At 47.5% G+C, this 27159-nt stretch overlaps 1 protein-coding gene across 3 annotated transcripts in view; it reads right to left on the bottom strand.

The window, feature by feature from the left end:
* The window catches only part of mTor (serine/threonine-protein kinase Tor), a 461269-nt gene that overhangs the window by 361789 nt on the left and 72321 nt on the right, over positions 1-27159 (bottom strand). For all 3 annotated transcript variants that reach the window (XM_075684170.1, XM_075684168.1, XM_075684169.1), the window contains exons 10-11: positions 9362-9455; positions 6194-6399 (exon numbers count right to left, since the gene is read on the bottom strand). In XM_075684170.1, the coding sequence (XP_075540285.1) occupies positions 6194-6399; positions 9362-9455 (300 nt within the window). The remainder of the gene's footprint in view (positions 1-6193; positions 6400-9361; positions 9456-27159) is intronic.

Below are 27159 nucleotides of genomic sequence, written 5' to 3' on the forward strand. Positions count from 1 at the left end.
CACAGATTTCCTACTCCGGGATATCATTTTATTGCATGGCGCCTTGTGACAGCTCTTTACCGACTGGGGCTGCACTCTCCTCTCCCAAGTCATCGCTGATATCCTCCGCTCATGTTCTACCGAGCACGAACAGGCTGCCTACTATCATCCCCAGACCAATGGCCTTACTGAGCGACTTCATTGGACCATTACTGATATGCTATTAAAATATGTTTCACCCGACCACAAGGACTGGGATGTGGCGCTCCCTTATGCCACGTTCGCCTATAATTCATCATACCACGATACTGCTGGGTATTCCCCCTTTTACTGGCTCTTCGGTCGTGACCCTGTATTACCATTGGACACTTCACTCCCCTTGGTACAGAATTCGAAGGCCAAGTATGCCCGTGACGCCATCGCCCACGCTGACCATGCGCTCCAGCTTGCCCGTACTCATTAGTTGGCATTGCAGCAAACTCAACGGCACGCTTACCAATCGCCGCCATCGTGACACCCATTTTCCACCAGGTTCTCTCGCGCTACTTTGGTCCCCTTGCTGCCAAGTCGGGCTCTCCGAGAAACTCCTTCCGTGCTGCAAAGACCCTTACCGTGTTTTATGTCAAGTGACCAATGTCACTTACTACGAGATAATCCCTGTGACCTTCGTCCTGCCACCCGCTTCCACATCACATCATGTCATACACATCTCTCGGCTTAAGCCTTACTATGCACTTATCGATGGCCCCGTCTGAAGCACCGGGACGGTGCTTTTTCTGCCGGGGGTTGTGTGATAGCAGGAAAAGAGGACACTGTCGTCTACAGTGAAGATGACAAAGTGGCAACAGCCTCTCGGGATTTTCAGCTGCTGTTTATGTACGCCTTGTAAATACATTGTGTAAATAGTTTTATCCCCTCAACAATATCAATACTGCATGTGCATAAATACAAGGGCTTTATTTTTCCTTTCTTTTTTTATGAAGGGGAGCGAACTCAGCCCCTAGCCCACTTAGCATTGCAGAGAAGCCTGCCTCTTGATAGCAGGTGGCATGTGCTAACAGACAGCAACAGTGCAACTTGATGCAACAATGGGTAGTGGCGGGAACAGGGCTCCAAATGCAACAAGAATTCTCACTTAAAAGTTTAAGTACAATAGTTTCACCCACTACAGTGAAGCCCTTACACAAAGCCTTCCCAGGCAATGTGCTTCTGGCCTGTAGTTGCAGTGCTTTGTGGCTCCCCATTAGAGTGTGGTTTGCAGCAACAGATTGCCCCATCATGCTACACTAGAAGGCCCTATTCTATGCCCATCAATATGGATGTAATATGCATTACTGGTTTGTGTTTTCAGGTTATCTTGCTTTATTACACCAAACGCCACACAAAGGTAAGTCTGGCCATATGCAGCCCTATTATCAACTTCCTAGCCACCCACACACATACAGTGAAATCTTGTTACTTACCACATTAACAAGCTTTCCAGAAATCTCCAGATGACTTCTTATGATTTCAATGTAAAAATATTTCAGTACTACGAACTTCAGAATACAGAACATTTCAGAATAACGATCGTTATTCAGTTTTCATGTCATTTTAACAATGCCTCAGTACTACGAACTAATATTCAGAAATCTGGAGGCTCTTAGATTTCCGTGTATCTTTCATAGCAGCCGAAACAGTAGTTTAGCAGACGACAAAGTGCAGAAAGCGGACACTGTGGCACCGGGGTTCGGAAAACCCAAGACTGTGCTAAAGAAAAAAGAAAAAAAAAAGAAAAAAAAAAGACGCGGGGGGGGGGGGGGCGGCGAGAGAACTAAACTTTTATTTTCGGAAACGATAATCCAAGTCAGGAGCCGGTTCACTCTAGGTGGGTGGATTTCTTATTCCAGGAACCCTCTGGCTTGGGCTGCCTCCTTGGCCCGGGCAACAAGACTGCATTGGTTGTCCAGGTCATCAGAGGAAAGCTTGGCGTCCAAAGTATCAGTGGTTGTATAGATCTGCAGTGAATAGGGACGCTCTTCTTGTCCTTCTCTGGGTGACTCGCATTGGAGTCTTGTGGAGTTTGTGAGGTGGGGTCTGCGGATGTGTCACGCAGTGGGCAATCCTGTACCATGTGTTGCAGGGTGTCTGGGACGTTGCAGTGGGTGCATGTGTCCGAGTACTGCATAGGATATAGCCTGTGCATGATTATTCCTTGTACGTAGGTTTTTGTCGGTAGGTGGCGGAGGATGACTTCTTCCTCTTTGCTCAGATTCTTGTGTGGTGAAGGGTACCACTGAGTCGGTGGTATCGCAGAAGCTCATTGTATTTCAGGGTGACATCATCAATGTTGTTGGCCGACCTGGTGTGGGATTGCAGGAGAGCCCGGCTGGTATGCTCGTGGGCAGCGGTGTGTGCCGCCTCAATTCCTATCATACCCTGATGACCTGGAACCCAGTTGATTTGGGTGTCGGGGAGCGACATGCGTGCAATGTGACTTCAAAGTATTTTGAGTGCGGTTTCTGATATGCATCCTTTTTGATAGTTGCGAGTTGCTGCTTAGGAGTCTGTTAGGATTACTGCTACTTCAGGGCAAGTTGTTATTGCCAGAGTGATTGCCATTTCCTCTGCAGTCTCAGCGGCTCTTGCTCGTATGGTGACAGCTGCGAGTTCTTTGCCTTGGTGACCCGCAACAGTTAAGGCAAAGGCGTTTCATTTAATATACCGGGCAGCATCGGTGTACCTCACATCAGGGTCGCTCGTGTATTTCTTGCTGAGTGTGCAGATTCTGCTTTGCCAATGCTCCTTATGGTAAGTTGGATGCATATTGCACGGTATACTTGCAATGCTGATACAGTCCCGGAGTGCGGGTGGGATTCTTGCTTGCTATTCTGTGTCTGCAATGTAGTTTTAGCTTTCACTGTAGTTGAGGTAGTGCAAAACTGCACCTCCGGTGGGTGTGAGCTTGAGCCGCTCTAGTTGGCTGATTTTATGAGCCTCGACAAGCTCTTCCCATGCATTGTGGACGCCGAGCTTGAGGAGTTTCTCCGTTGATGCCATGGGTGGTAGGGTCAAGGCTACTTTGATTGCCTTTTGAATGATAACATCGAGTTTATTGATTTCAGCCGGCTTGAGTGTCAAGTAGAGAGTTCCATAGGAGATACGGCTAGCTAGGAGAGCTTGAATTATGCTTAGCGTGTCTTGCTCCTTGAGTCCGCTTCTTTGGTTTCTGATCCTCTTGACGAGGTGTGTAACTTGTAACAGTGTGCGCGTTGGATATGCGGGAGAGTGGCCACCCCTGATCTGTCCTTGTGGATATGAAGTCCGAGCATGCAAATGGAGTCGACTGTAGGGATCTTGGTACCGTTGAGGGAGATGCTAGGATCCGGTTCGATATACATGGGTGGTCTTCCTCGTGTCCGTGCTCTCAGGACGAGAAACTCCGACATGTCGGGTGCGGGATTAGAGACCGTAGTCTCGGAGGTAACTTTCGATAGTATCGATGGCGGGAGATAATTTTTTTATTATCTATTCTGGAGGTGATGACGCATTGAGTTTTGTGAGTGCATGCTGCGCCCAGGCAAGTGTCCCCTAGCAACGGAGGCTCTTCCTTCTTCCGTCCTTCTTTCTGTGCACGCCTCTTTCTTTCGCGCTTCTTTCTGCAGCCGTACTAGATACACATTGTGGAGAAATGTAACCTCCATACTAGCGGGGATGCCACTGTCGCACTTTGCACTTTCTCAAAGGTGTTGTTTACGCGCGATTGTGCTTTGGAATAGTTCAGGTGTCTGCCTAGAGTGAGACAGTTGCGGTGTCCATGGCAAGGAATGTGAAAACAAACAAACAAGAAACGTTGCACTTGGAAGCAACATGGAGCTTCCTTTTTCAGTAGTTTTCTCAGTGTCAGTGTCTGCTTTGCATGCATCCCTCATGGAATCTATGGGAAAAAGCAACAACGCAGCCTGAGAGTCAACAGCAATGCTTTCGTGAATAGCTCAAACGGTGACAACTTATGAACTAATGGGTGGATGGGTGGAATGGTCAATTTTGAGACTTTTACCATAACGACCTTTCAGAATAACGAATGATTTTTGGTGGTCCCACGTGATTCATTATATGGAAATTTGACCATATGTACCTCACGATGGTTGATTGTTGCTCATTGTTCCCACAAGCGCAATACTTCCTGTTGAGCCCTGCCCGACGGCTGCGCATGCTCATGCTTGGCACACCCTCACATTTCCCCTAATAAGTGCAAGAGGAATTCCACCTAATAAGGGCACAGACCGATCCCCAGTCCTTTCCATCACTTGTTGGGTCAGTGGGTTCCTTCCGTCACTAGGAACAGCTACGTACAAGGCAGAGACACCTTTGCTGTTGAACCTGCACCAGCAAAGCTCAGTGCATGTGTATCACAAAGACCAGCCACATTGAAGACAGTAGCTCTGCAGATCCTGTTATGGTGTTTCTCCCGAGTGGCCCTTGTACATTCTGGATGACTGTGAGCCACAGCCAGGGCACCCTGAATGTGTAGGCTCAATCCAACAGCAAATGTATTAGGTGTCAAAGGCACCTCTGCTTGATGAGTCCACTTGCAGAAGTCCCATGCTGGGCACAGCTTTGGCCTGTAGCAGAGGAATGCAGGTGTGAAGCCAGTTATGGCACTTTCCAATGTGTGCAACGCCACTTCATTCGGCCTCTAGTCCCAGTCCTGCTTACTAAAGCAGTTCACAAGACACTGCCTGACTGCAGCATTATGCAACTGGTGGGTCAGGTGCTGTGTCCCACCCTTTACGTCCCCAGTGCTCGAGAACCTGCCTCCACAGTCTGTTCCTGAACGGTTTGCTGTTATCACTAGAAATGATGCACGGGACATTGTGCCTACTAAACATTCTACTCAGGAGTTGCAGACAATGGCCCAATGAGATCTGCACTGAGTTAGTGCATGGTATGAGTAAGCCAAAAGCTGTCCGTTAGCCCTCTTGGCTTTTTCTCAAGGAGGCTTGAATGCTTGACACCACTGGCATCAATATTGATAGCAACAATATTTGCTCACAGGCCTGGCCAAGCAAGTGAAATTGATCTGGGCACATATCAGAGTCTTGCAGGAACTAGCATAGCCAATAGAGGGATGACTATGCTCCATCCATAATGTCAGGTCTCTGAGGTGCATAAGAACTTGAGAAGTGAACCAATTGCTCATTCCAGTCACATCAGGACACCTGTTTCTGATATGTTGCTGTCTTTGGCTAAGTCCAGTATTCCCTCGGCATCCTTTGGATTTACGGACCAGTGTCAGAGTTTCCCAAAAATACCTGCTGAAGCAGTGGGTCCTGGCATTGTCCACTGGCTAACCGCGTTAAATTGCTGGGATGTGCCAATAACATCCACATGCATGTCAGTGCATACTGTTTGCTGCAGCTACAGCATCTAAACTAGAAACCAATCTTCTGCCAGGCAAACCATTAGCAGGTATGTTGGCCCATCCCGTACAGCGCTTGATTATGCTTTTGAACCCTTGCAGCCACAAAACTCACAATCTCACTTCATGTGATGCTTTCTCTGTACTGATCATGCCAGTGATCATACAGTAGTGTATTTGAAATGAGCTCAACTCAAACATCGCTGAAACTTGTCCACAGCCCACACTATTGCCAAACATTCCCTCACGTGCTTATGTCCAACATACACTCCCAGTAGCAAAATGGCAATATATTTATATTTTTTTTTTATTTCTGAGTCATCAAAGACTCCCTTGTTGTTTAGTTCAATGATTCATTATATTCGAGGCAAATATGATCATCCAAATCACTGTGATTTGTTAGGAACAAGCGACATCTTTCAAGCACTTGAATGTCACAGCTACGGGTCATTGATGCTGCCAGTTAGCTTTATCAAACCATGCATGCATAGCACGCCACTTATTGCCAATGCTGCCATGAGAGTGATGCCCAGTTCTATCACGTTATCTCCACTTTACATTATAATTTTGGTTCTGTGGTATGTATGTTCCATCGTGTTATGCTCAATAGGTGCAACTATGACGTGTAAGTCGAATAAGTGCCACTAACATTGCATCTAATATGGCAAAACTTGTGAAAGTATGCACAATCCACAGATGAGGGTTGGAAATTCATGTGGAACTACTGCAATATTAATGAAATCCAATGAAACTCAGCTCGTCAGACCACTCAGAGCACTGGCTGTGCCAGCACAACACAAAGGCAATGCATACCTGTATGAGCACTTTTCTAAGTGGAGGCATGATGTACGCTGGGTTCAGGCTGCTCAGCCGGCCAATGATGCACAAGGCAAGCTCCCGAATCTCAAACACTTCGTCATTTAAAGAGATGAACAAGGCACTTAGGTTCTCTGCTTGCGCCAGGTGACCATCAAACTTCTCATCCAGGGATGCAAGCACACAGTAACGCACGTCTGAATCTAAATTAGAAGAGGGCAAAAGCAAAGCAAAGGAACATCAAGTTGACAACATTTAAATAAATTGAAAAAGCCTCCAACACATTTCAACAAATAAATAAATGATGACATGCAATAATGCAAATAAAGAAACAGGAGACAAGACAGGATAAAAATGTTCACATGCTGTAACTTTTGTCTCCCGATTCCCTTAAGATTTCCTATACAACACATGCCACAGGAAAAGTTGGAGTACACTAATTAATACTTATGTCTGTTTAACAGATTTCACTTAATAGCCATGGGATATGCTACATGACATTTAGGCATTAAATCAATAAAGCAGTGCCTTCAATAAAATAAGGCTTCTTCAAGTTTAAAGCTGCAATTAAAAAGCATTTGTAGCGTATTTACTTGCATAATGATCGCACTTGCATAATGATCACACCCATGAATTTTGTCATCAAAATTCGATTTTTTTTCTTTCCCGTGTAATGATCGCACCTCGAACTTGCCGCAAGCAGCGATATGTTGTGTGCCAAGCCTAGCTCACGATGGATCACGCTTACCATTTGAGGAATGCTGTCGAATGCTACGCGAACGACTCTTCCAAGACATACCAAGCGGTCTGCATGCACCAAGCATTCTTATGCAGATGCCCCATTTTATTCATCCCTTTTCGCACTTCCATAAATAATAAAAAAAAGAAAAGACACAACCAAACTTGCCTTGGCTTTATTATTTGTAGGCTTTATAATGGTTGTGGTCAAAACAACAACGAAAAAGGCACTTTTTGATTCCTCTCTGCACTCGTGGGCATGCTACAAATCACGAGCGGCAATGGTAGTAGCCACATTTGCACTGATACGTTTGAAGTGTACCATATTCATACGCCGACGCTTGTAACAAAGCTAAGACATTCGCCCACCCTTAGCAGAAATGTGCCGTATTAGGATAGTAGTGAAGACAAAATGCCGCAGTTTCCGCAGCATGCCCGTCATGTGTTTCTATGTCAGTGGCAGCTAAGCGCGCCCATATCTGTTGCTGTCCCCTCAAAGTGCACATGGCTACATTATTGCCACAAACTTGCCTGTGTTAACAATATTATTCATTACTGATATGAAAGAAACTGTTTCAATGCAGGCAATGTACTCACGAAAAGAAAAAAAATCGCGTTCGGCACGTTCGGCTTGCTACGCCCACCGCCATTTTTGTTTTGGTGTCCAGCACTGTTACAGCGACAGCTGCCTGTATGTTGACTTGCTATCACCCTGCCGCAAAGGCTAGATGAAAAAAAAATGTTTTTCTTTTTGCGGAAAATTTAACCCGCGTAATGATCGCACCCCTGAATTTGCATCTATTTTTTTACAAAAAAGTGCGATCATTATGAAAATAAATACGGTATATTGTACTGTGATGTATCGGTCATCACTCTTCACCATCCCTTTTTCCTTTGTGAAGAGTGCACTAACACTTTTGGAATTAATTCATTCTTAATTCGTTTGGAATTAATTCGTTCTTACTGTGCAGTCTCAATGCATGCCAGAGAGTGTCCCAGAAAAATGTAGAACCACACGTGACTGGTCAGAAGCCGCAGCATAATACTATACGTCTTCTAGCAATATTGTCATTAAAAAAAAAAAAAAACTCACCAGATTAAGAAATAATTGCATGCTGCACAATGAGGCATGATACGTAAAATGATTACATGGCGTGTTCAGATAAGGACAGACTAAGGGGGGTCCTTACTGAAATTTTTATATGAAGTAGAAAAATGTATCTGTAGAAAGGAATCAACCTTGATTTTGTAAAACTTAGTATGGATTTCATGAAAAAAATTAATTTCAGTAAAGGCTGATAAGAGCGTTTTAACGACTTGCAGATTTTACTAATTTGAAGGCCTATCACTCTAAAATTAATGCATCATTCCCCACCAAAACTTTCTTGGGAAATCTACATTACTAGTACTATTATTGGCCCAAGGAAAATTAAATTTATGTCACCCACAGTATGTTTTTGAAAAATTGCCATGCTTAGGTTTTTGAGCAACTACTCCGAGCTGGCCCCAAAAATAAGTTTTTTATAGGGGTACCATTTTAGCTAAGGCAATGAAGCTGAAAAGTATTTCTGACAAATCTTCAAAAGATTTCTCGCAAACTAAAGAAATTAGTGTGCAACTATACCACATATTTATTTTGTTATAAAATCTTAAAAATGCCAGAATTGCAGGAATAGCGAAAATTGGAACTGTTTAGAGATGTTTAAAATTTAATTATAATAAAATTTTAATAAAAATCGACGATGATTATATTTTTAGACTTTCTCTAAACAGTTCCAATTTTCGTTATTCTTGCAATTTTGGCATTTTTGTGATTATATAACAAATCAAATATATGGTACAGTTGCATACTTCTTTCTTAGTTTGCGAGAAATCTTTTGAAGATTTGCCAGAAACGCTTTTCAGCTTCAACACCTTAGCTAAAGTGACCCAAAAATAAGCACTGATTCCAGGGTCAGCCAGAGTGGCTAGTTGCTTAAAAACCAAAGTATGGCAATTTTTCAATAACATACTGTGGGTGAGATAAATTTAATTTCCTGTGGGCCAATAATAGTACTAATAATGTAGATTTATAGAGAAAGTTTTGGTGGGGAACAATGCATTAATTTTAGAGCGATAGGCCTTCGAATCTGTAAAATCTGCAAGTTCTTAAAATGCTCTTTTCCAACTTTGTGAAATAAGAAGCCTTTTTTAAAAATCTGTGCTAAGTTTTGCTAAATGAAGGTTGGTTCTCTTCTTCAGAGACATTTGTCCCCTTCATATATAAATTTCACTGAAAACTAAAAATGGTCGGCACCCCCTTTACTCTGTCCTCAGCTGAACACACCCTACATAATCTACAATGCTCATGATTGGCAAGTGAAACAAGGTTATCCTAGCTGAAACTGCAAACACACCGAACCATGAAAATCATAGCCATGAGATTACCAGTGTCAGTCACCCCAGCCAGTAATAGTTTGCCAAGCACTCTCTGAACGTCATCCATGAGGGAGGGGCTGTACTTCCCAGTTGCTTTCATGTTCTGTAAGCAAACAGGTGCAAATTCTGCAGAGTGAACACTAGTGCAGTAGGGGACTTACTGATCTATAATAAAAGCTGGCAACCTGATAATATAAGCCAGCATATAAAAACACCAGCCACAGTAAAGCACTACACACATTTTTAGTGGAGTTCCTGCTCTCTTTCACTACATCCACTAGTGTTGCTAAATATTAAAAATATCCCAGTTAGCAAGATTTGAAGGAGGGTTAAAGACAACAATGAAAACAAAAACTTGCTGGCTCTGCCATAATCGAGAGTGGATGTAAGCATGAAATGACAACCAGCCAAGCAGATTAGTTGGAGATGATACTGGCCACAATCTTAAAATGGATGTCGTGCATGTTTGCAATAGCACACCCCACTACACCATGCTATACTGTGCACTGATCCATATGGACGCTGCCTAGCTAGAAGAAGAAAACCAGCTGAATGCCGCATGACAGGCAGTGAAAGCCGTTAGGAAGACAGAACGTACAGCCTAGCTAGAAGAATGAATTGAATTCTGGGCTTTTACGTGCCAAAACTACAATCTGTTTATGAGGCATGCCGCAGTGGGGGCTCCGAAAAGGAAGGCGATAAGATGAAAAAAACTCCAAAGTCGAGGGGATGTTTAAAACCAACAAAAGAGTTAGGGTCTTTCTAAAGCTCTGAAGGCTTGCAGGTAAAGTTATTAGGCTTGTTGGTGCTTGTTCTGTGACCTGAGACAGTACATGTGCATGGGCAAATTAAAGGAACCCTGAAACGACTTGGACGATATTCTACAACCGTACTGAGTTGTTAGAGTAGGTCCTTCTGATCATTAATTGATGCATCTAAGTGCTCCATAAAAAAGCGGGTAATTTATTATAAGGTTTTAAAAATGTACATCGCTGCCTATCGCAGCACACTGCTCAGTGAAATTTTCAGCCGCCCATACCCATATGATGTAAATCACCCAATTGACGTCATGTGGGCGAGCTATCCGATTGGCTGTCCAGGGCGCGTCATCGATAATTTTTCCAACTTTATGGTGAACAAATGCTGTTCGTGATTGTTGGAATGTGAGTTAATTTTTTTCTATAAAAAGAAAGTAACAGAAAGAGAATGCACAAGGACAATTTCTCAGTACACTTAAGCACTTTCAGCCTACAGCGTCTGGTTGTGTTAAAACGTGCTTCGTTTTGACGAAAGATCCGTGATCAGTGTCGGTCTAAGTCTTTTCGCTGGCACCATGATTCGCCTTTGCTGTGTTGTGGGCTGCAAATGTAGCGACTGGCAATATGTCAAGCTGCGACATCATGTCCCACTGCAAGGCAGCAGACGAGCGGAGTGGCTCCAGCGCATCGGACTGTTGCTATCCGATCGGCGCCACGATTTACACGTTTGCGGCTGTTACTTTACACCTGAGGATCACTATCACAATAGCATTTCGCGAGTCCGGTATTCGGGTAAGCGAAAGCACAAGGGGACAGGGCCTGGTTGGTTGACCGTGCTGTTTCACGGGATGAGCAGAAGCGCGAATGTGAATGGTCTGCACGGTGCAGCCATCTGGTGGCCCAGTGCTCAACCAAACACAGTAGCAGTAATGAAGTGTATTCTTCTTAGCTAATTGTTTTGCTAATTGAACACGTTGTTTTTGTAAATGTTTAAAATGTTTTACACTTGGTTAGAGCAATATTAGCTCTTTGTTTGGCTGGTTAAACTCTGCGCCATAAGGTGGCTGGTCCACGTAAACCAATCAGGCCACTCACATACGTCTATGCTAAAGTTCATTCATCAGCTTGAGTTTATGCCTCCACCGTTCCGTCGAAATGCCCAGCTCGCCTGTGGTTAGCGGAATACCAGACACGTTTGGCGCTGCGACAGAATGCTCGCAACGCACGCTGCTTCTATAGCTCTCGCTTGGGGTCGACTGCCAAGCAGCTTCGCGTGCTCTCTCCTAGAGAACCGGAAGTAGACGACACGATGTGCCATCACGACGTAGAGCCAGTGAAAGCGGAGCTCAGCCCCGATCACTCGACGAACGAGTTGAGGAGAAAATGCATGGCTATGGAGGAGGGTAACTTGTGATCGTCCGTAACTGTCTTAATATGAGGCGCTTCACAAAAATTGTGGTGTGAATGATTAACTTTAGCTGTACCCTATGCGTCTACAAAAATTTGACCGTACCGTTCCAGGGGCCCTTTAAGGAACACTTGCTGTGCCGTAACGGTTGCACCTTTTCACGCTTAGTATGCTTCAGAAGACGGGTGTAGGATTGGGCTTGTTAGTAAAACATGCTCTAAAATTTGAATAACAGCGCAAGGACAGCTGAGAGGACAGACAGTTTTGGTATATTTCTTCGCATACCACAACTGTATTGCGGCGAAGATAACTTTAAAGGTAAATACTGTTAGGTGAAATGGCATTAGTTTTTTTTTTTGCCTATTGCTTAATTCGACCCGCCGGATAGTTCGACCAGTTCCTTCGGTCCCATCAGGTCCAAATTAACGGGACTGAATTACAGGAAGTCAACTGTATTTGGTATTTTTGAATATTACAGCGAAGCTGTATACCTCGATCGTCCAAGAAGATTTTCGTGTCGTCGTTGGCGTGGTAAGCAAAAAAACTCCCTGTCAGTGGGCCCATCCTGGAGATAGTGCAATGCCGGGCCGACCCACGGCAGAGGTGAAGCAGGCGTTAAGCACTCCCCATAGTTGGGTCGATACCGAAGATAGTGCCAAACCAGCCCGACCCACAGCGGAGGTGAAACAGACGTTAAGCACTCCCCATACGTGGGCCGATCCGCAGTGGTGGTGAAGCAGACGTTAAGCACTCCCCATATGTGGGCTGATACCGAAGATAGTGCAATACCAGGCCGACCCACGGCGAAGGTGAAGCAGGCGTTAAAGGGGCCCTGAATCACTTTTTATCGAAGTGGAGAAAGACAGTTGAAATGAAGATAGACTACTTCAGAACCACTTTGCCGCAAAAAGTTTTTCAATGCGTTCAGCAGAAGTGGAGTTATCGGCAATCAAACAGGGCCTCAGCTGTGCTCTTCTTCCTCATCCAATGCCTTGCACTGCGACATTACCGTGGCGCGCAGTTCAAATTTCCGATTCGGTGCCTATGCTGCACTAAATGTAAGCCAAACGTGGCTGTCCTCAGAGAGCCACAGTACGCTTAGCCACTGGACTCGTGGCGGCACCTGGCAGCAGCCGCGGTGTAGCCGAGCGCAGCGACCAATAGCAGCCGCGTATTGGAGCGTGCTTTATGACGAAATAGAGCACACAGAAAAGAGCGAGGAGCATGGGGTTTTTGAAACGAGAGCGTTTGAGAAAAAGGTGACTTTGCGCTCCGCTTGCGAGCTGCACGGACCGCGTACGACAGCAGAACTTGGCTGAGATGTTCACAACAGTGTATGCTACCCGTGGACTATATTATTTCACCAAGCCCGAGGGGTGGTTCAGGGCCCCTTTAAGCACTCCCCAATGTGCACCGCTCCCACTCTGTGCCCCTGGTAGTCCAGTACATGATTATATCAAAATTAATATTTTTTTTCTGTGAACAGAGGAAGAAGATGACGACGGTGCAGTGCGGACGTCCGTCTCATGGGCTCCGCAGATTTCGACCAACCAGGACCTTTTCGACCCACTGGATGTCCAAAATTTTGGTTGGAGCTTAAAGAGGACTAGAAGCGGACCACTAGGACACCAAATTCAAGACGGTGGGGCCATTCTTCGGTTTTTTACTGGACTTTGAATTTGCCAGGTGGTCGGGTGACCGCTAAGCCTCGTTAGGCCTAGCACGACTACGGGCGCTCGCGGGCACCCTGGCCTCGCCCAGAGGTACGATGTAGCCTGGAACGGACCACCGCTTTGACAACCAACCTGATTCTAGACTGACAATGGACGGACAACCCAGGGACTTATTAGACGCTCAAGAAATGGAGGAAGATTACCTCGACGCCGCCGAACTCGAGCTTTTAGAGGGCAGGGACAACGAGGAGGCCACCATGCAAGACCTACAACGCGGACCACAATGTGAAGAAAACCAAAATTGGAAATTAGCCATGACTAAACACCAGAGGAAACGCCAGAGGAAACGCTAGAGAGAAAACGAACAGAACAACCCCAAAAATTCTCTACCGGCCGCTCAGGGTGACCTCGGTGGAAAAAACTCGGCCAACACTCCGATAAAAGCTGGCACGCCAGCTGCGACGAAGCAGTACGAGAAGGAGACGATGCGGCGGCCGAGACTGAGGCTGCCTCCGCTCCTGAAAGACGACCTCAAGATAATTCTGAGACCAAAACGACTCATTGTGAGATCGCTGCAAACCCACCAAGTCACCCGGGCTGTAGTGGCGGCAACCAACTCGAAATGTAAAGGTGAAGACTTGATTATCAGACTTCGCAACAGCTCGAACATCCTTATTGTAAGCATGGATAATGAGGAAGCGGCCCAATTAGTGAGATGCATCACCCATCTCACGTTCGGGGAACGCACCCATGAAGTAAACGCTTACGTGGTAGTCCCCGAGGACATCCAATGAGGGGTAATTCACAGCGTAGACCTCGGAACATTGCCGGAGGAACTCAAGGCCAACCTACGGGTGCGGACTCAAGGAGTCACGATCCACAGTGCCTGCATGCTGGGAAAGTCAAAATCTGCCGTCATCACCTTCGATGGCCCCATAACTCCAAGGCAAGTCCTATGCTATAGAGGAGAGATGTGGTGCTACCCGTGCTACCCGACGCGGCAGATTTGCTACATTTGCTGCTAGCAAGGACATCGATCGGACGCTTGCCCGAACCCGGTGACCAAGGCCTGCAAACTATGCGGGACGCAGAATCCGGCAGAAGGACACCAATGCACACTCAGGTGCCTGGTTTGTGACGGCGATCACGCAACCGGCATGAAAGATTGCAAACTGCGACTCAAGACGGCCGGAGAGCTGCGAGGGCGACCCCTGCAGAAAGGCCAGCGGCAGAGCTGGAGCCAGAACCGATGGTGACGCCCGAGATGGTTCAGCTCGGAGGGCGACAGGGGCCGATCCCAGAGCCACAACGGGGCCGGATACGAGGACCAGTCGTGGAGCCGAAGCAGGGGCCAGAGCTGAGGACGGAGCCGAAGCCATGGCGGACCCAGGGATGAGTTCTTCCCACCCCTGGGGAAGCAGAACGGTGGCCTGGGGCAGCAGAAGCAACAACAACAGAAGAAAGGCAGAGTCCGGGTAAGCTGGGGAGCAGGCCCTCCCAAATCATTGTTTTCGCACTCGGGTCAAAACAACCAAACAAACAACGAAAAGAAACTAGCTGAGGAAAATAGAGCACTCAAAAAAGAACTTGAGCTCTGCCTAGAAGAAACGCGGCAGCTAAAAAAGAGAATAGGCAGCCTAATAAGGGAAATGCAGTTGCAGAGGCAAGGCGGGAACTCGCCAGGGCGAACGCCGAAACCACCAGTAGAGCAGACCACACAACAATCAGAGGAACAGAGTCTTAAGAAACGAACTAAAAAGCTTCATGCATACAATGCAGAATCAAATGTTACAAATGCAACAGAAAATAGCGTTGCAAGACCAAAACTTCCGCAGTTACGTAAAAAAAAAAAACACACTAATAATGCCAGAGACAGGCTCTTTAACGAGAGAAGATTCGTACCAGAAAGCAAAAGTAACAACAACAACAATGCATCATGGCAGGACAAAACAAACTAGAAATATGGCAATGGAACTGTAGGGGATACCGGCGAAAGCAGGGACTCCTACAGCTGTACATAAACACTAGAGACAAACCACCAGACATTATTATGTTACAAGAAACTAATACAACACCCACCCTAAAAGGATACACATGCCAGGAGAGCATATGCATCGCAACCCTCATTAGCAACAAGATAGTCACCATAGCACACAAAGGAATTGAGGACATGAAAATCAAACAGATAATAACAGAGATAATACCCAAAAAGAAGCACAAAGCTAAAAGCACATTTATAGTCAATCTATACAGTCCGCCCAGGCAGAAAGACGGCGACTTCGGCAAACTCTTTGCAGAAGCAAACAAGCTAGCCAAGTCAAACACCCTAATAATTTCAGGGGATTTCAATGATAAAAACCCAAGCTGGGGATACCAGAAAATTGAAAAGAAGGGGCAGCAAATATGCATTGCGGCTGAAAACATAGGCTGCGACCTCTTAACGGATGAAAATCAGCCAACGCGCCAGGGTAATAGCGTTAGCCCAGACACCTGCCCAGATCTAACATTTGCTAAAGGAGCAAAGCAGGCAGAGTGGGAGAACCTGCTAGAGAACCTAGGCAGCGATCATTATGTACTGAAAACCACAATCGAAGCGGAGAACGTAAAAAGAAAAATCGGCACAGCCTATATCACAGATTGGGACGCCTTCTGTAAGCACAGCGAACAACTAAAAAGGGAACTCACCTCGATAGAGGAATGGAGCCAACAACTAGAACAGATACAAGAACTCTACACACAGGAAATAGATAGAAAAAGCATCAGAGTTGGACTGGCGACTACTCGGGCTATGGGAGGCAAGACGTGGGGTCACAAAACGCTGGAAAAGACAGAAGCTAAACAGGAAACTCTAGAAGAAGATAGCAGAGATCACAAAGAAGGCAGAAGAGTATGCAACACAGCTGGCCAGGCAAGGGTGGCAGCAGTTTTGCAGCTCACTGAACGGCACGCTCAGCACAGCCAAGACGTGGCGCATACCAAAAGCCCTCATGAACCCAACCAAAACGAAAACAGAAAGTGGCAAAGCAATCGAGAAACTGGTCCACCAGCACGAAGGCTCCGACGAGGAACTACTGGAGGCAGTGCGTGCAAAATGCTACGGCGAAGACAATCCCAAAGGCTACGACGGGGAGTATCTGGGGACAGAGAACCCCGACATGGACAGACTGATTACAAGAGAGGAAGTTTATGTGGCAATTAGAGTGACAACCAAAAACATAGCTGCAGGCGCCGACAAGATCAGAAACTCCCTAATACGCAACCTCAGCGACAAGGTGATAGATCAGCTCACAGCATACCTCAACACACTGTGGGCAGAGGGCACGATACCGAAGCAATGGAAGCACGCTGTCGTGGTGATGATACATAAACCCGGCAAAGTGCTTCAGATTGAAAACCTGAGGCCCATCTCCCTCACCTCGTGCCTCGGCAAACTACGAAAAAATCCAACACCACCTGGAGGACAAGGAGCTATACCCACACAGCATGTTTGGCTTCTGGGCGAACCCATCAACACAGGACATCCTGCTACAGATAAAAGAAGAAATCATAAACACGTCACCCAGAGCAGGCGAAAACATTATCATGGCCCTAGATATCAAAGGAGCCTTCGACAACGTTAGCCACGAAGCCATCATGGAAGGACTGAACAACACCAACTGCGGCAAGAGAATCCACGACTACGTGAGGGCCTTTTTGACCAAACGCACGGCAACGGTGGGATTAGGGGATCTGCGAAGTGACGTCTTTACCACCCCACGCAAAGGCACGCCGCAGGGCTCCGTGATCTCACCAATACTCTTCAACATCGCAGTGATTGGACTGGCTCGAAGACTCAGCAAGATTGATGGCATCCAGCATGCAATATATGCTGACGACATCGCGGTCTGGGTTGATTGAGGCTCCCTAGGACAGAAGCAAGAAAAACTGCAGGAAGCGGCCAAGTGCGTGGAAGAATATGTCAGAGAAAGGGGCCTGGCGTGCTCCACTGAAAAATCAGAAATCCTGAGAGTGGGAAGAAACCCCACCAAGGAAGAACTAATAGTAAAACTAGAGGGACAAAACATACCTGAAAGGAGCATGATATGCATCCTAGGCATGTGGATTCAAGGAAGAAAGAAATGCAGCCACAAAATCAGCTTACTCAAAAAATCGACAGAACAAGTAAGCCGAATGATAACGAGGGTATCTCGAAGAAGAGGTGGAATAAGAGAAGGAGACACAATCAAGCTGGTCAGAAGCCTGGTGGTCAGCAGAGTCACATACTCGTTCCCGTACTACAGCATGACCAAGCACGAAAAAGAACAGACGGAAACATTACTAAGGAAAGCGTATAAGACGGCGCTACATTTGCCAAGAAACACGCCTAACGATAAACTGTTACAGGTGGGCCTAAGCAACACCTTCGAAGAACTCGCGGAAGCGCAGCTCAATGCACAGATCGCGAGGCTCCAGCAGACTGCCACCGGCCGCAAGCTCCTAAAAAGAATAGGGCATAACACAGACGGAATAGAGGATCGTGCAGTTAGCATCCCAGACAGCGTTCGCCAGACACTGGAGATTAGCCCCCTACCGAGAAACACGGACCCGAATCTCCACGCCGCCAGAAGGAAGGCACGACCAGATTACGTGCAACGAAACCTAGCCACACTAGAAAACCCAGTATACACAGACGCGGGCGTATACCCATGGGACCGCAACACTAGAATGTTTAGAGTCGCGGCAGCAGTGGTAGACCACTTGGGAGAACCAATTAGCTGTGCGACCTTGAGAAACTGCATGGTAACGGAAGGGGAAGAAGTCGCCGTAGCTCTAGCAGCGGCTGAAGGTTACCGCAGGAACAAATCTCTGATAGTTCTAACAGACTCCAAAGCAACATGATGGAACTACATACAAGGCAGAGTTAGTAAGGAAGCACTGAGAATCCTTCTTGAAACAGAGCATCCTAACAAAAACATAAAACATAGGATCTTCTGGATACCGGCACACACCAGGATAGAGGGCAACTCAAGGGTGGACAGCCTAGTTCGCGAACTCACGCACCGAGCAGGGCAGTCGGAAACCCTAGAGGCCCCCCCCCCGCCCCCTTAACGGTGGAGCCGACGCATGCAGAAATACTTAACCACTACAGAGGAAGGAGACTTAAATACCCCCCACCCCACACATCGCTCACACAACACGAGGCAGTCAGCTGGCGAAGACTGCAAGCAGGTACGTTTTTCAACCCGCACACGTTACACAAAATGTTCCCTACCCAGTACAGGGATACATGTCCGTGGTGCGGGGCAACCCCCACGTTATACCACGTAACGTGGGAATGCAAACGTAACTTCGTATTCCATAAAGTAAATAACCCAAGTGCGGAACAATGGGAGGGTGTGCTCACCAGCAGCGAGCTCGCAGCCCAACGGGCAATTGTGCAGCACGCCTGTGAGGCAGCAAGACTCAGCGGTGCCCTGGAATAGGGGTGCTGACCTTGCGAAGCGACCAGGACTCAAGACATGAAGACACCGGCCCACCGCCAATCTCTCTGAGATCTAGAGCAATAAAGTTTTCCCATTCCATTCTATGAACATATGCATCTGTGCTTGAATATTCAATATTTGATTTGATAATTACAGAGTCTGACATAAACACTGTGACAAGGGTTACGAGTAACTACACTGGTTGATAATAAAGAAAGTATTAGGAAATCTTTTGTGTAGCATTTACCTGATATATTTGGAACGCAACAGAAAACATTTTGTTCAAAGTGTCTGCTCCTGGCATTAATTACAGCCCATAAGCGTTCTGCATGTGCTTCAATTTTGGCGCGCAACTTATCTCTAGGATAATTTTTTCCATGCTCGCTCTGGCAATGCTTTCAGGGCTGTCAAGTACGTTCTTTATTTTGGGAAATTCTCGGCGCACGCAGACACACGAAGTCTGCGTTGCATCCCGCCGCACTGCAGGCGGCTTGCTCCGCCATTTACTTCCTCACTCGGTTCGTTGTAGCGCGCTCCCCGTATGCTGACTGCGCACACACGCCTTCCATGTTTCCCCTCCCGGCCACACACCCTTGCCTACCATCTCGTGCCTGCTACTCTACATAATTGCCTACCGTCTCGTGCCTGCGACTCTACGCCACCTGGTGTCGGCCCGGTACCCTCACAGATATGCTCACCCCCCCCGCGCTCCCTTTTATCCTGTGAAGATGGCTTCCAAGGTGCATTATAAGGGCTCAACTGGTCTGCATTAGCAAGGCCTTTCTGTTTCCCTGTAGCCAAGTCTCCGAGTCCGAAGGTAATGCATCCAATGTGCGCAGTCACTCTAAATGGCCCTGTGCATCGAGGGACAAACTTGGCTGTGAATCGAATGGCTGCCTTACTTAGTGGGTGCGTGTCCCGGAAAAGCAAGTCTTCAACATGGAAGGTAGCTGGCGTGCACTTTTTTTTTGTACAGTAAAACCACGTTAAACCGTACCCACTTAAACAGTAGTTTTGTGTTAAAAGTAGTAAAGTCAAATCCCCAACTCATTGTCATTGAACATAATGTGTTTTGTATCTGCATAAACCGTACCAGCTTATTGCATATGTATTGCTTAACACGTAGTGTTTCCACCTTTCGTCGCGCAGACATGACGGTGCGTCGTCTCCATCGGGCGGCCCAGCAGAACAACAAGCCTCAGAGATCGGAACAACAGCCTCCAAGAACCCTGTGCGTTTGCGTGTGAAGCCACATCAACATCAACATCATTTCAGTGCCATGCCAGAGAGTGTCATGCAAACAAGGACTCTCGTCATGTCGAAGCTCGGATAAAGAAGACGCAGGGTGCACAGCATGGAATAAAAATTAGACATTGCTTGTGCTATGGAACGTTACATGAAATCGGCATTGGCAAGTGACAGGGATCTACTCTTGACTACAGTGTGTGGCATTTGGAACGCGAATAAGTTGCTCGGCAGCGCTGCTGCAGCCGCGAAGAGATGTCGGCTACGCGGTTAGACTTTTCGCCATCATTGCCTTTGTTGTTGCTGATGTGTCGACTAGCGACAGTGATGAGGACGACACGTAAAGCGACAGCATAGGCAATTCAGGCCCGACAGTGACAGAAGCTATGTGTTATGTCAGCCTCATGAATGCAATCGTCGCGACAAGAACAGCACTCCGCAATGAAAAAGGTGCCCCGTGACTTCTGCAGCGCTACCACACGCATGCATTGAGAATACGTAACGCCAACGAGGAATCTGCCATGCAAGAGTTTGCCGAGAAGAGGGGGCTGGCTGAAAAGGTGGCTCGCAGCTTCGGTAAATTTGAGGCCGCTGTCATCGCAGCTAGGCTGCTGCAGCATCATACGAGAATAACAATTTTGTTGTACGAAGTGAATAAATACTGCATGTTTTTTTCTCCTTTCATCACACTCTCTCTCAATTCCGTTTTTGACAGGTAAGTGAGCGATCTCATGCTATTTCGGTCAAGCAGTACTACTGTTTAGTATGTACTTTTTCCGAGCTCCGGCCAACGATGGTTTAAGGGGGGACGCGCCTTTCACATCGCGAAAAATAGCAAAAAAATTGATTTATTGAAAATCACATTTTCAGTTTCTATAACCCTTTTTCTATCTGATACCCAAATACAGTGGAGTCTCGATGATACGATCACGGCTAATATGAATTTCTGGATGATACGAATTTTTCTGTGGTTCCGGCCGAGCCCCATAACTTTGCAACGTGCTAGAGAGCGGTTGTTACGAATCAATTTTCAGCCTGCGTCGGTTTATACGAAAATTACCGAAGACACTGGAAATTCTAAAGTGTGCTTGGCGAAAGCCAGACGCCTGCTGCTGTCTGGGCTCCGCTTCCCTGGCTTTGCTGTTCGGTGGCATAGCCAGTTGCTGCTGCCGTCTGCACTCCAATTCATTCGTTTTGGTGTTCGGCGATATCGCCTGTCGCTGCTACCGCTTTCGTTCTGCTTCCCTGCCTTTGGTACCTGGCGATCTAATCAGTCGCTGTTGGTGTTTCCGTTCTGCCTCCCTTGCTTTCGCATCTGGTGACATGTTCAGTCGTCGCATGTGCATTCGCTCCTTGTTCTTCTGGCGTTCGGTGTTAGGGGAATCCGGCATCCGCTGCTGCTTCCCCGAACCGCTTGCACGGAATCACTGGGCCGCTTCGGAGCTATGCATCTCACTCACTCGACTGCAACCAGACGTCTGTCGAAGGAGTGGCGGCGCAGCCGCCACCGCCGACGCATGGCCAACGCACGCGCACGCTCATTCTACCGCTGTGTGACGTCACGGTTGCTATGCACAGCGGCGCCCCCAACCGGCGCGCAAGTTGCTAAGGAGGAGAGGAGGTTGCACTGCTGCGCAGAGGAGAGGCCACAGTTGGCATGATTCCAGCGCACGGACGGATGCGACCGCAAGCATGAGCCAAAGCTTTCGCCACCCCACCGATTGCCGCGAAAGAGAACAGCGCGCAGTCATGCGATTTCTCCCCTTCTCTTTCGGTGCAGAGGCACGGACGTGGCGCCGGACGGCGCGGACGCCGCGACTGGGCGCGAAAAGTTTGAAGCGGTGGCACTTTTGTTGCTTTTGTGCTTATCCACGTGCCATCGGACGGAGTAGATGCTGTGCTTCGGACGGCGTTCTTTGTGTTAGACGTGGAAGACTGCGAAGGTCTACCACCAGCGGTTGAAACGCTGCACGCGCTCGAAGTTCTGAGGCGTGCTATGGCCGCGGATTAAATCAGCGACAACACGTACGCGTATTTTTATTAATTTGAACAAAGTCTGTTAAGTGACCTGACAAATAGAAAGAGACAGAATGACATTAAAGACTTTTTCTTCAAAAAATAAATGCTTTTTACGTATGTGTGCCTGGGTGAGTTCACCTCTGACTCTTTAATTTAGCTAGTTTTAATTGGTTTGATGATACGAATTTTGGCTAATACGAATATTTTTCGGGACCTCGTGAGATTCGTATCATCGAGATTCCACTGTATCATCATTGTAAACCACTTAGAAGTGCTCTAAAAAAATTTGTTTTATCAGCCAAAGTGCTGTAAAATCTCGCGGAAATCAAGAAAGAACAGTGTTTTTCAAGCCATGATATCTCCGAAACGGCGCGACCGAGCACCGCCATCTTGGTCTCGCTGGAAAGCGCATTTCTCCATCTTCAAATTAGCCACTTCAGCGACCTCCTCCATACGGCAACAAGTGCACAAAAAGCAAATGATTGAAGGTCATGCCGGAGCCTGTGATTGGCCGAGCCCGCCACGTGACTCCAACGCGGTTCGCCATTGGTCTGGCGCTCGCGTCGTCTGCTCGGCTCTTTGCACCTCGCGAGTCTGGACATCTCCACTCGCCGTAATCTCGACGTGTCAAAACGGGCGCTACGCGGACGTCGCAGTAGCGTGCCCGATCCCTGCGCTTGTGGACGTTTCATACTCGGGGCTAAGCATTCCGAGCATCAGCGACGCGGACTTCACGACCAAGATTCACGCGTGGAATCCTCGGACATGCGGCTAAGCTTTTCTGCACTCGCAGTTTCGGAATTCGTGACGAAGCACATCGCACACACAATCCTCGGCCACGAGGCTAAACATCTCGCGCATAGGGAGTCTCCGACTCGGCAATCATGCACATCGCGCGCGGACTTCTCGGACCCTCAGCGAAGCATATTGTGCATCGGCGCCTCCGACTGCGCGAATAAGCGCATCGAGTATCGACTCCTCGAGCCCGAGGCTAGGAATTTCACGTGTCGGCACGTCGGACTGCGTAAATAAGCGCATGGAGTGTCGACTCCCCAAGCCCGCGACTAGGCATTTCGCGCATCGGCACCTTGGACTGCTCGGCTAGGTACTTCGCCCGTTGGCACCTCGAACTGCGCGGCTAAGCACATCGCGCGTCGGCTTCTTGTATCTGCGGCTAGGCATTTCGCACATCGGCACTTAGGACCCACAACCATGCATATTGCGAGTTCACTCTGTTATCATATTGTCAAGATAGCTCGTAACAATATCTATCATACCACCCCTTCCTAAAGAGAACCTTGTCATGAGCTCTGTTCACTAGGCCCCGTGGGCTGGCACAGATGCCTGGCTGCAGAGGTGATCGAGGCATCATACAAAAGTAAAATTTTGGAAAGCACCTAGCAGCTGCATATCTATCACTGACTCTCTGATCCTAAGTTTTACAGCCACTGTCAAGTAAAGATGACTTGGGAGGCTGCTGACATTCAGAGCCTTCATTCAGTAACATGGTCAATTCTACAAAAAAAAAAAAAAGAAAAACCTTACTGATTGTACTGGAGATTGCTATGGAATGGGGAAGCCTGCGGGTACAGGCTCCCGGAATATACACTGGAATTATATTCATGCCCACACAGAGTTCTGCACGTCCCTTGGTTTGAAACCTAGGCACCATGCTCTTTGTAGAGCAGTAGCTACAAAGAATGCCGTATAAAAAGAAAAAAAAGGGGGGGGGGAAGCACACCAGACTAGAGGCCACATGTACAAGAAGCCCCACATCACAAAACACCCCAAAGACTACAAATTTGGTGCCTTTTAGAGAACTGAAGAGAAGGTGAAACTTTGAGAGCCGTTTTCTCAAAACCGTTCTTCTGCCTTTCTGCTCAGTTTCTGGAGCTGATTTCTTTGTTACCGTTTAACATATTTTGACTCAGTTTTTTTTTTGTCACATTCCTTGGGCTGCGGTGCAGGTCGTGACATTCTCGCTTTCTTATCTTGACCCTTTGTAAGTTTATGATATGGCTATTCGTATACCCTGAAAGTGTGCTTGATGTGAAGGTAACATAAAATATGGCATTCCAAAAAATGTATTGCGAAAAAAAGAAAAGCAAGAATGTCACGATCTTCAGCACACATTTAGCTATGCAGTCAATACGTAACAAGCCTTCTATCACGTTTTTTAAGTTCCCCAGGGTCTCCAGAAAGTAAGAGGGAGAAAAATTCTGCTCAATAAAATTGAATAAAATTTTCTCAAGATATCATTGCAACTTTTAGGGAAGCATCAGGGAGACATTCTAAACATTTGTGGCAATTTCCATCAAAATCCATGAAGAAATAAGGAAGTTGATTTTCAAAGCCACGTCCCCCTTTAACGAGGTTTCACCATAATACTTTGCCTGACTGGCTTTCGCCAAAGCTTGGTGGTCCTGTGCAAAGGCCCAGGCATCTCAATGGTATACATCCAGTTCAGCAGCTAGGGCATGAAGTGCAGAAGAGGGCACCTCACTGCCAGATGCCTGATTGTGATGGCTCCACGGGTTCCGTAGTTCCCGCCCACAGCACAAGAAGGCAGGCGTAATGCCAGTAACTACACTTTCAGATGTGCGCATTGCAAATGCCACTTTGGGCAGCCTTTTGTCCCAGTCCCTGCAAGAAGTGCAGTAGCCCATTAGGCATTGTTTAACCATTGCGTTATGGCGTTCCACAATCTGTCCTGCTGGTCTGTATGGGACTGTGTGGCTTGCCTTGATTCCCCTGTTCTGGAGAATGCCTTTCCACAGTTTGCTTATGAATGGTTTGCCACTGTCGCTAGAGATGGAGCTAGGCACAACATGCAGACAAAAAATATTGATCATTTTATTGATGATCGATATCGATCATTTTATTGATGATCAATTTGGAGGCAGGCACACGTAATGGGAAAAGCTGCACAAACTTCGCGAACTTGTCCAGCACCTCCAGGATGTACTTGTGGCACCAAGGGGTTGCGGGCAGTGGCTCAATAAGGTCTACACTTAGCTGCCGCATTGGGTGGGTGGCCCATGAACTGTCCATCAGTCCTTTTGGCTTCTACCGGTGAGGTGTGAAAGCCTGGCACTTAACGGGAGTTATTAGAGTTTTAAAAAAGCCTAAATGCCCACTTAAGGCAGCAGGGATGGGGCACCTGCTTAGTGCATCCGCTGGGATGTTGGCCCGTCCTTTACAATGCCTTATGGTACACTTGAATCCTTGTAATTTTAACACGTAATGTCCCACTCTGCATGATGTCTGCTCAGTTGCGCATGTCTGCACACTTCTCTATGGCGCAGGAACACAGTCTTCGGTACATCTTTGGGAGCAACCGACACTTGAAAGAAGCTCTGAGCAAGGTCGAGGCTCGTGAACTACCTAGCGCGGACGAGCTGAGCCAGTACCCAGTCTGTGCGGGGCATGGGATATACTGGCACAGTTGTGATTGCATTTAAGGGTTTGTAGTCGACCGCAAGGCGATATCCTCCAGTTTTCTTCTTTACTAATACAGGGGCACTGGCCCAGGAACTGAAGCAGGGCTCAATGAGGTCTTGGTCCAGCAAATCTTGCACACACCCATCAAGAATTTCTCTCTTTTGGCCGTTAGCTGGGCGCAGCTTGCATCTAACTGGTGAGTGGCTGCCTGTGTCTATATTGTGAACCACCAGGGACGTACAACCTGGCAGAGTGGTAAAAATATTGTTATGGTCTGCAAGGATGTTATTAAGTTTCTGCTTCTGCTCTTCCCGAAGGTTCTCTAGACTACACTCACCACTCTCAGTGGTATTGTGGCCTACATCCTGCACATCTGCAAAAAGTGCCTCTAGAGAGCTGGCCACATTTTCATCAGGCTTTTGAACTTGTTTATTGCATTGCAATGCTGTCTTACAGACTGACAAGGGTCGGTGTCCAGCATCCAACGCACATGGCCGCTTCGGTGCCTTTTTAAATTTGATGAGCCCATACGGTTCAGAGTGCAGTGACCATCCGCCAAGGTCCATGCGGAGAGAAATACCTGCCAGCTCAAGAAACTCCCGCCAAAAGAAAACATTGTGACTCAGCTCTGGAAAAAGAAGAAAATGCTGCTTCCTGGACCTGCCTTGCCAACGAATATGACAGTAAATCGACTGTGCAGTTTGAGACCAGCCGTGAGCGAGCCTCAGGGTTTGTGCTTCTTGCCTGAAGGTGGCTCCTGTGCACTTGGCCACCGAGATGGCATGGTTACCTCTTAAGCTCATGCTTGCCCCAGTGTCCATGAGTGCATAAAGGACACAGTGACCAATCAACCGTTCAAGTAGTGGTTCTTGATTTCCGGCTGTTGCAAGCACTTGCAGAGACGTTGCATAGCCATCTGCAAGAGAAGCGGCTACGCTCATCCATTTCCTGGGCAATCTGCTTGCAGGTGTCCTGGGGAACTGCAGTGAAAACAGAGGGGCTGGCTGCATGGTCTATCAGTAGTGCATTAATGTGCAATGTGGCCAAAACCACCACAGCGCCAACACGTGATACTGCGGTTTGGCAACTCGATTCGCGGGATACCTTGCGTCGCTTGAAACCAGAGGTTCTGAGGCGCTCTTCCGAGTTGTTGCGGCGGGGAAGTGTAGTTGCCCCGAGTGTTCGGCACGCGAGCGAATGGCACAGGTGAGGGGTTCCACTTCTGGGCTCCAGCGTGAAGCGTCGTTGACTGCGCACACTCAGAAGCCGAAACTGCCGCAGGCTACAGCTGCCACTCTCGTTGCTTGGCCGGGAGGGTTTGGTTGGGCTTGCAGTGGTGTGCGGAGATGAATAACAAAGGCCAAATCAGCTGCTGTTTGTGCAATATGTGGTGGTGGCAGCGGTGCGTAGCGCAGGTGATGTTAAGCGCATTCCATAATAGGGACGGCCGCCTTTGTCATTTCTTGCAGGTTTGCGAAGCTCATGCTGGCTGTTAGGTCTTGGAATGTCGGACGCATTTGTCTCCACACACGTTCCACCTTTCTGGCATCTGAAACAGGCTCTACTATATGTGAATAAACTGCTTGAGGTTTTCTGGCAGATGCTGAGCAAGGTGATCTAGCTCTACTTTTAGTTTAAACCTGTAGTCAACGGTGGTAAACTCCGCCGGAAATTCGGACATGAAGGACTGCCAGTCAGGGTGCACAACTGACAAGCGCCACCATTGTTTGGCTGACCCCTCCAATGCTGCTGGAAGCAACTGCGAATGGCAATCAGGGTTGATCCCCGCAATATTGCAGTA

Source organism: Dermacentor variabilis, chromosome 3 (assembly GCF_050947875.1).
Source record: "Dermacentor variabilis isolate Ectoservices chromosome 3, ASM5094787v1, whole genome shotgun sequence".
Lineage (NCBI taxonomy): Eukaryota > Metazoa > Arthropoda > Arachnida > Ixodida > Ixodidae > Dermacentor > Dermacentor variabilis.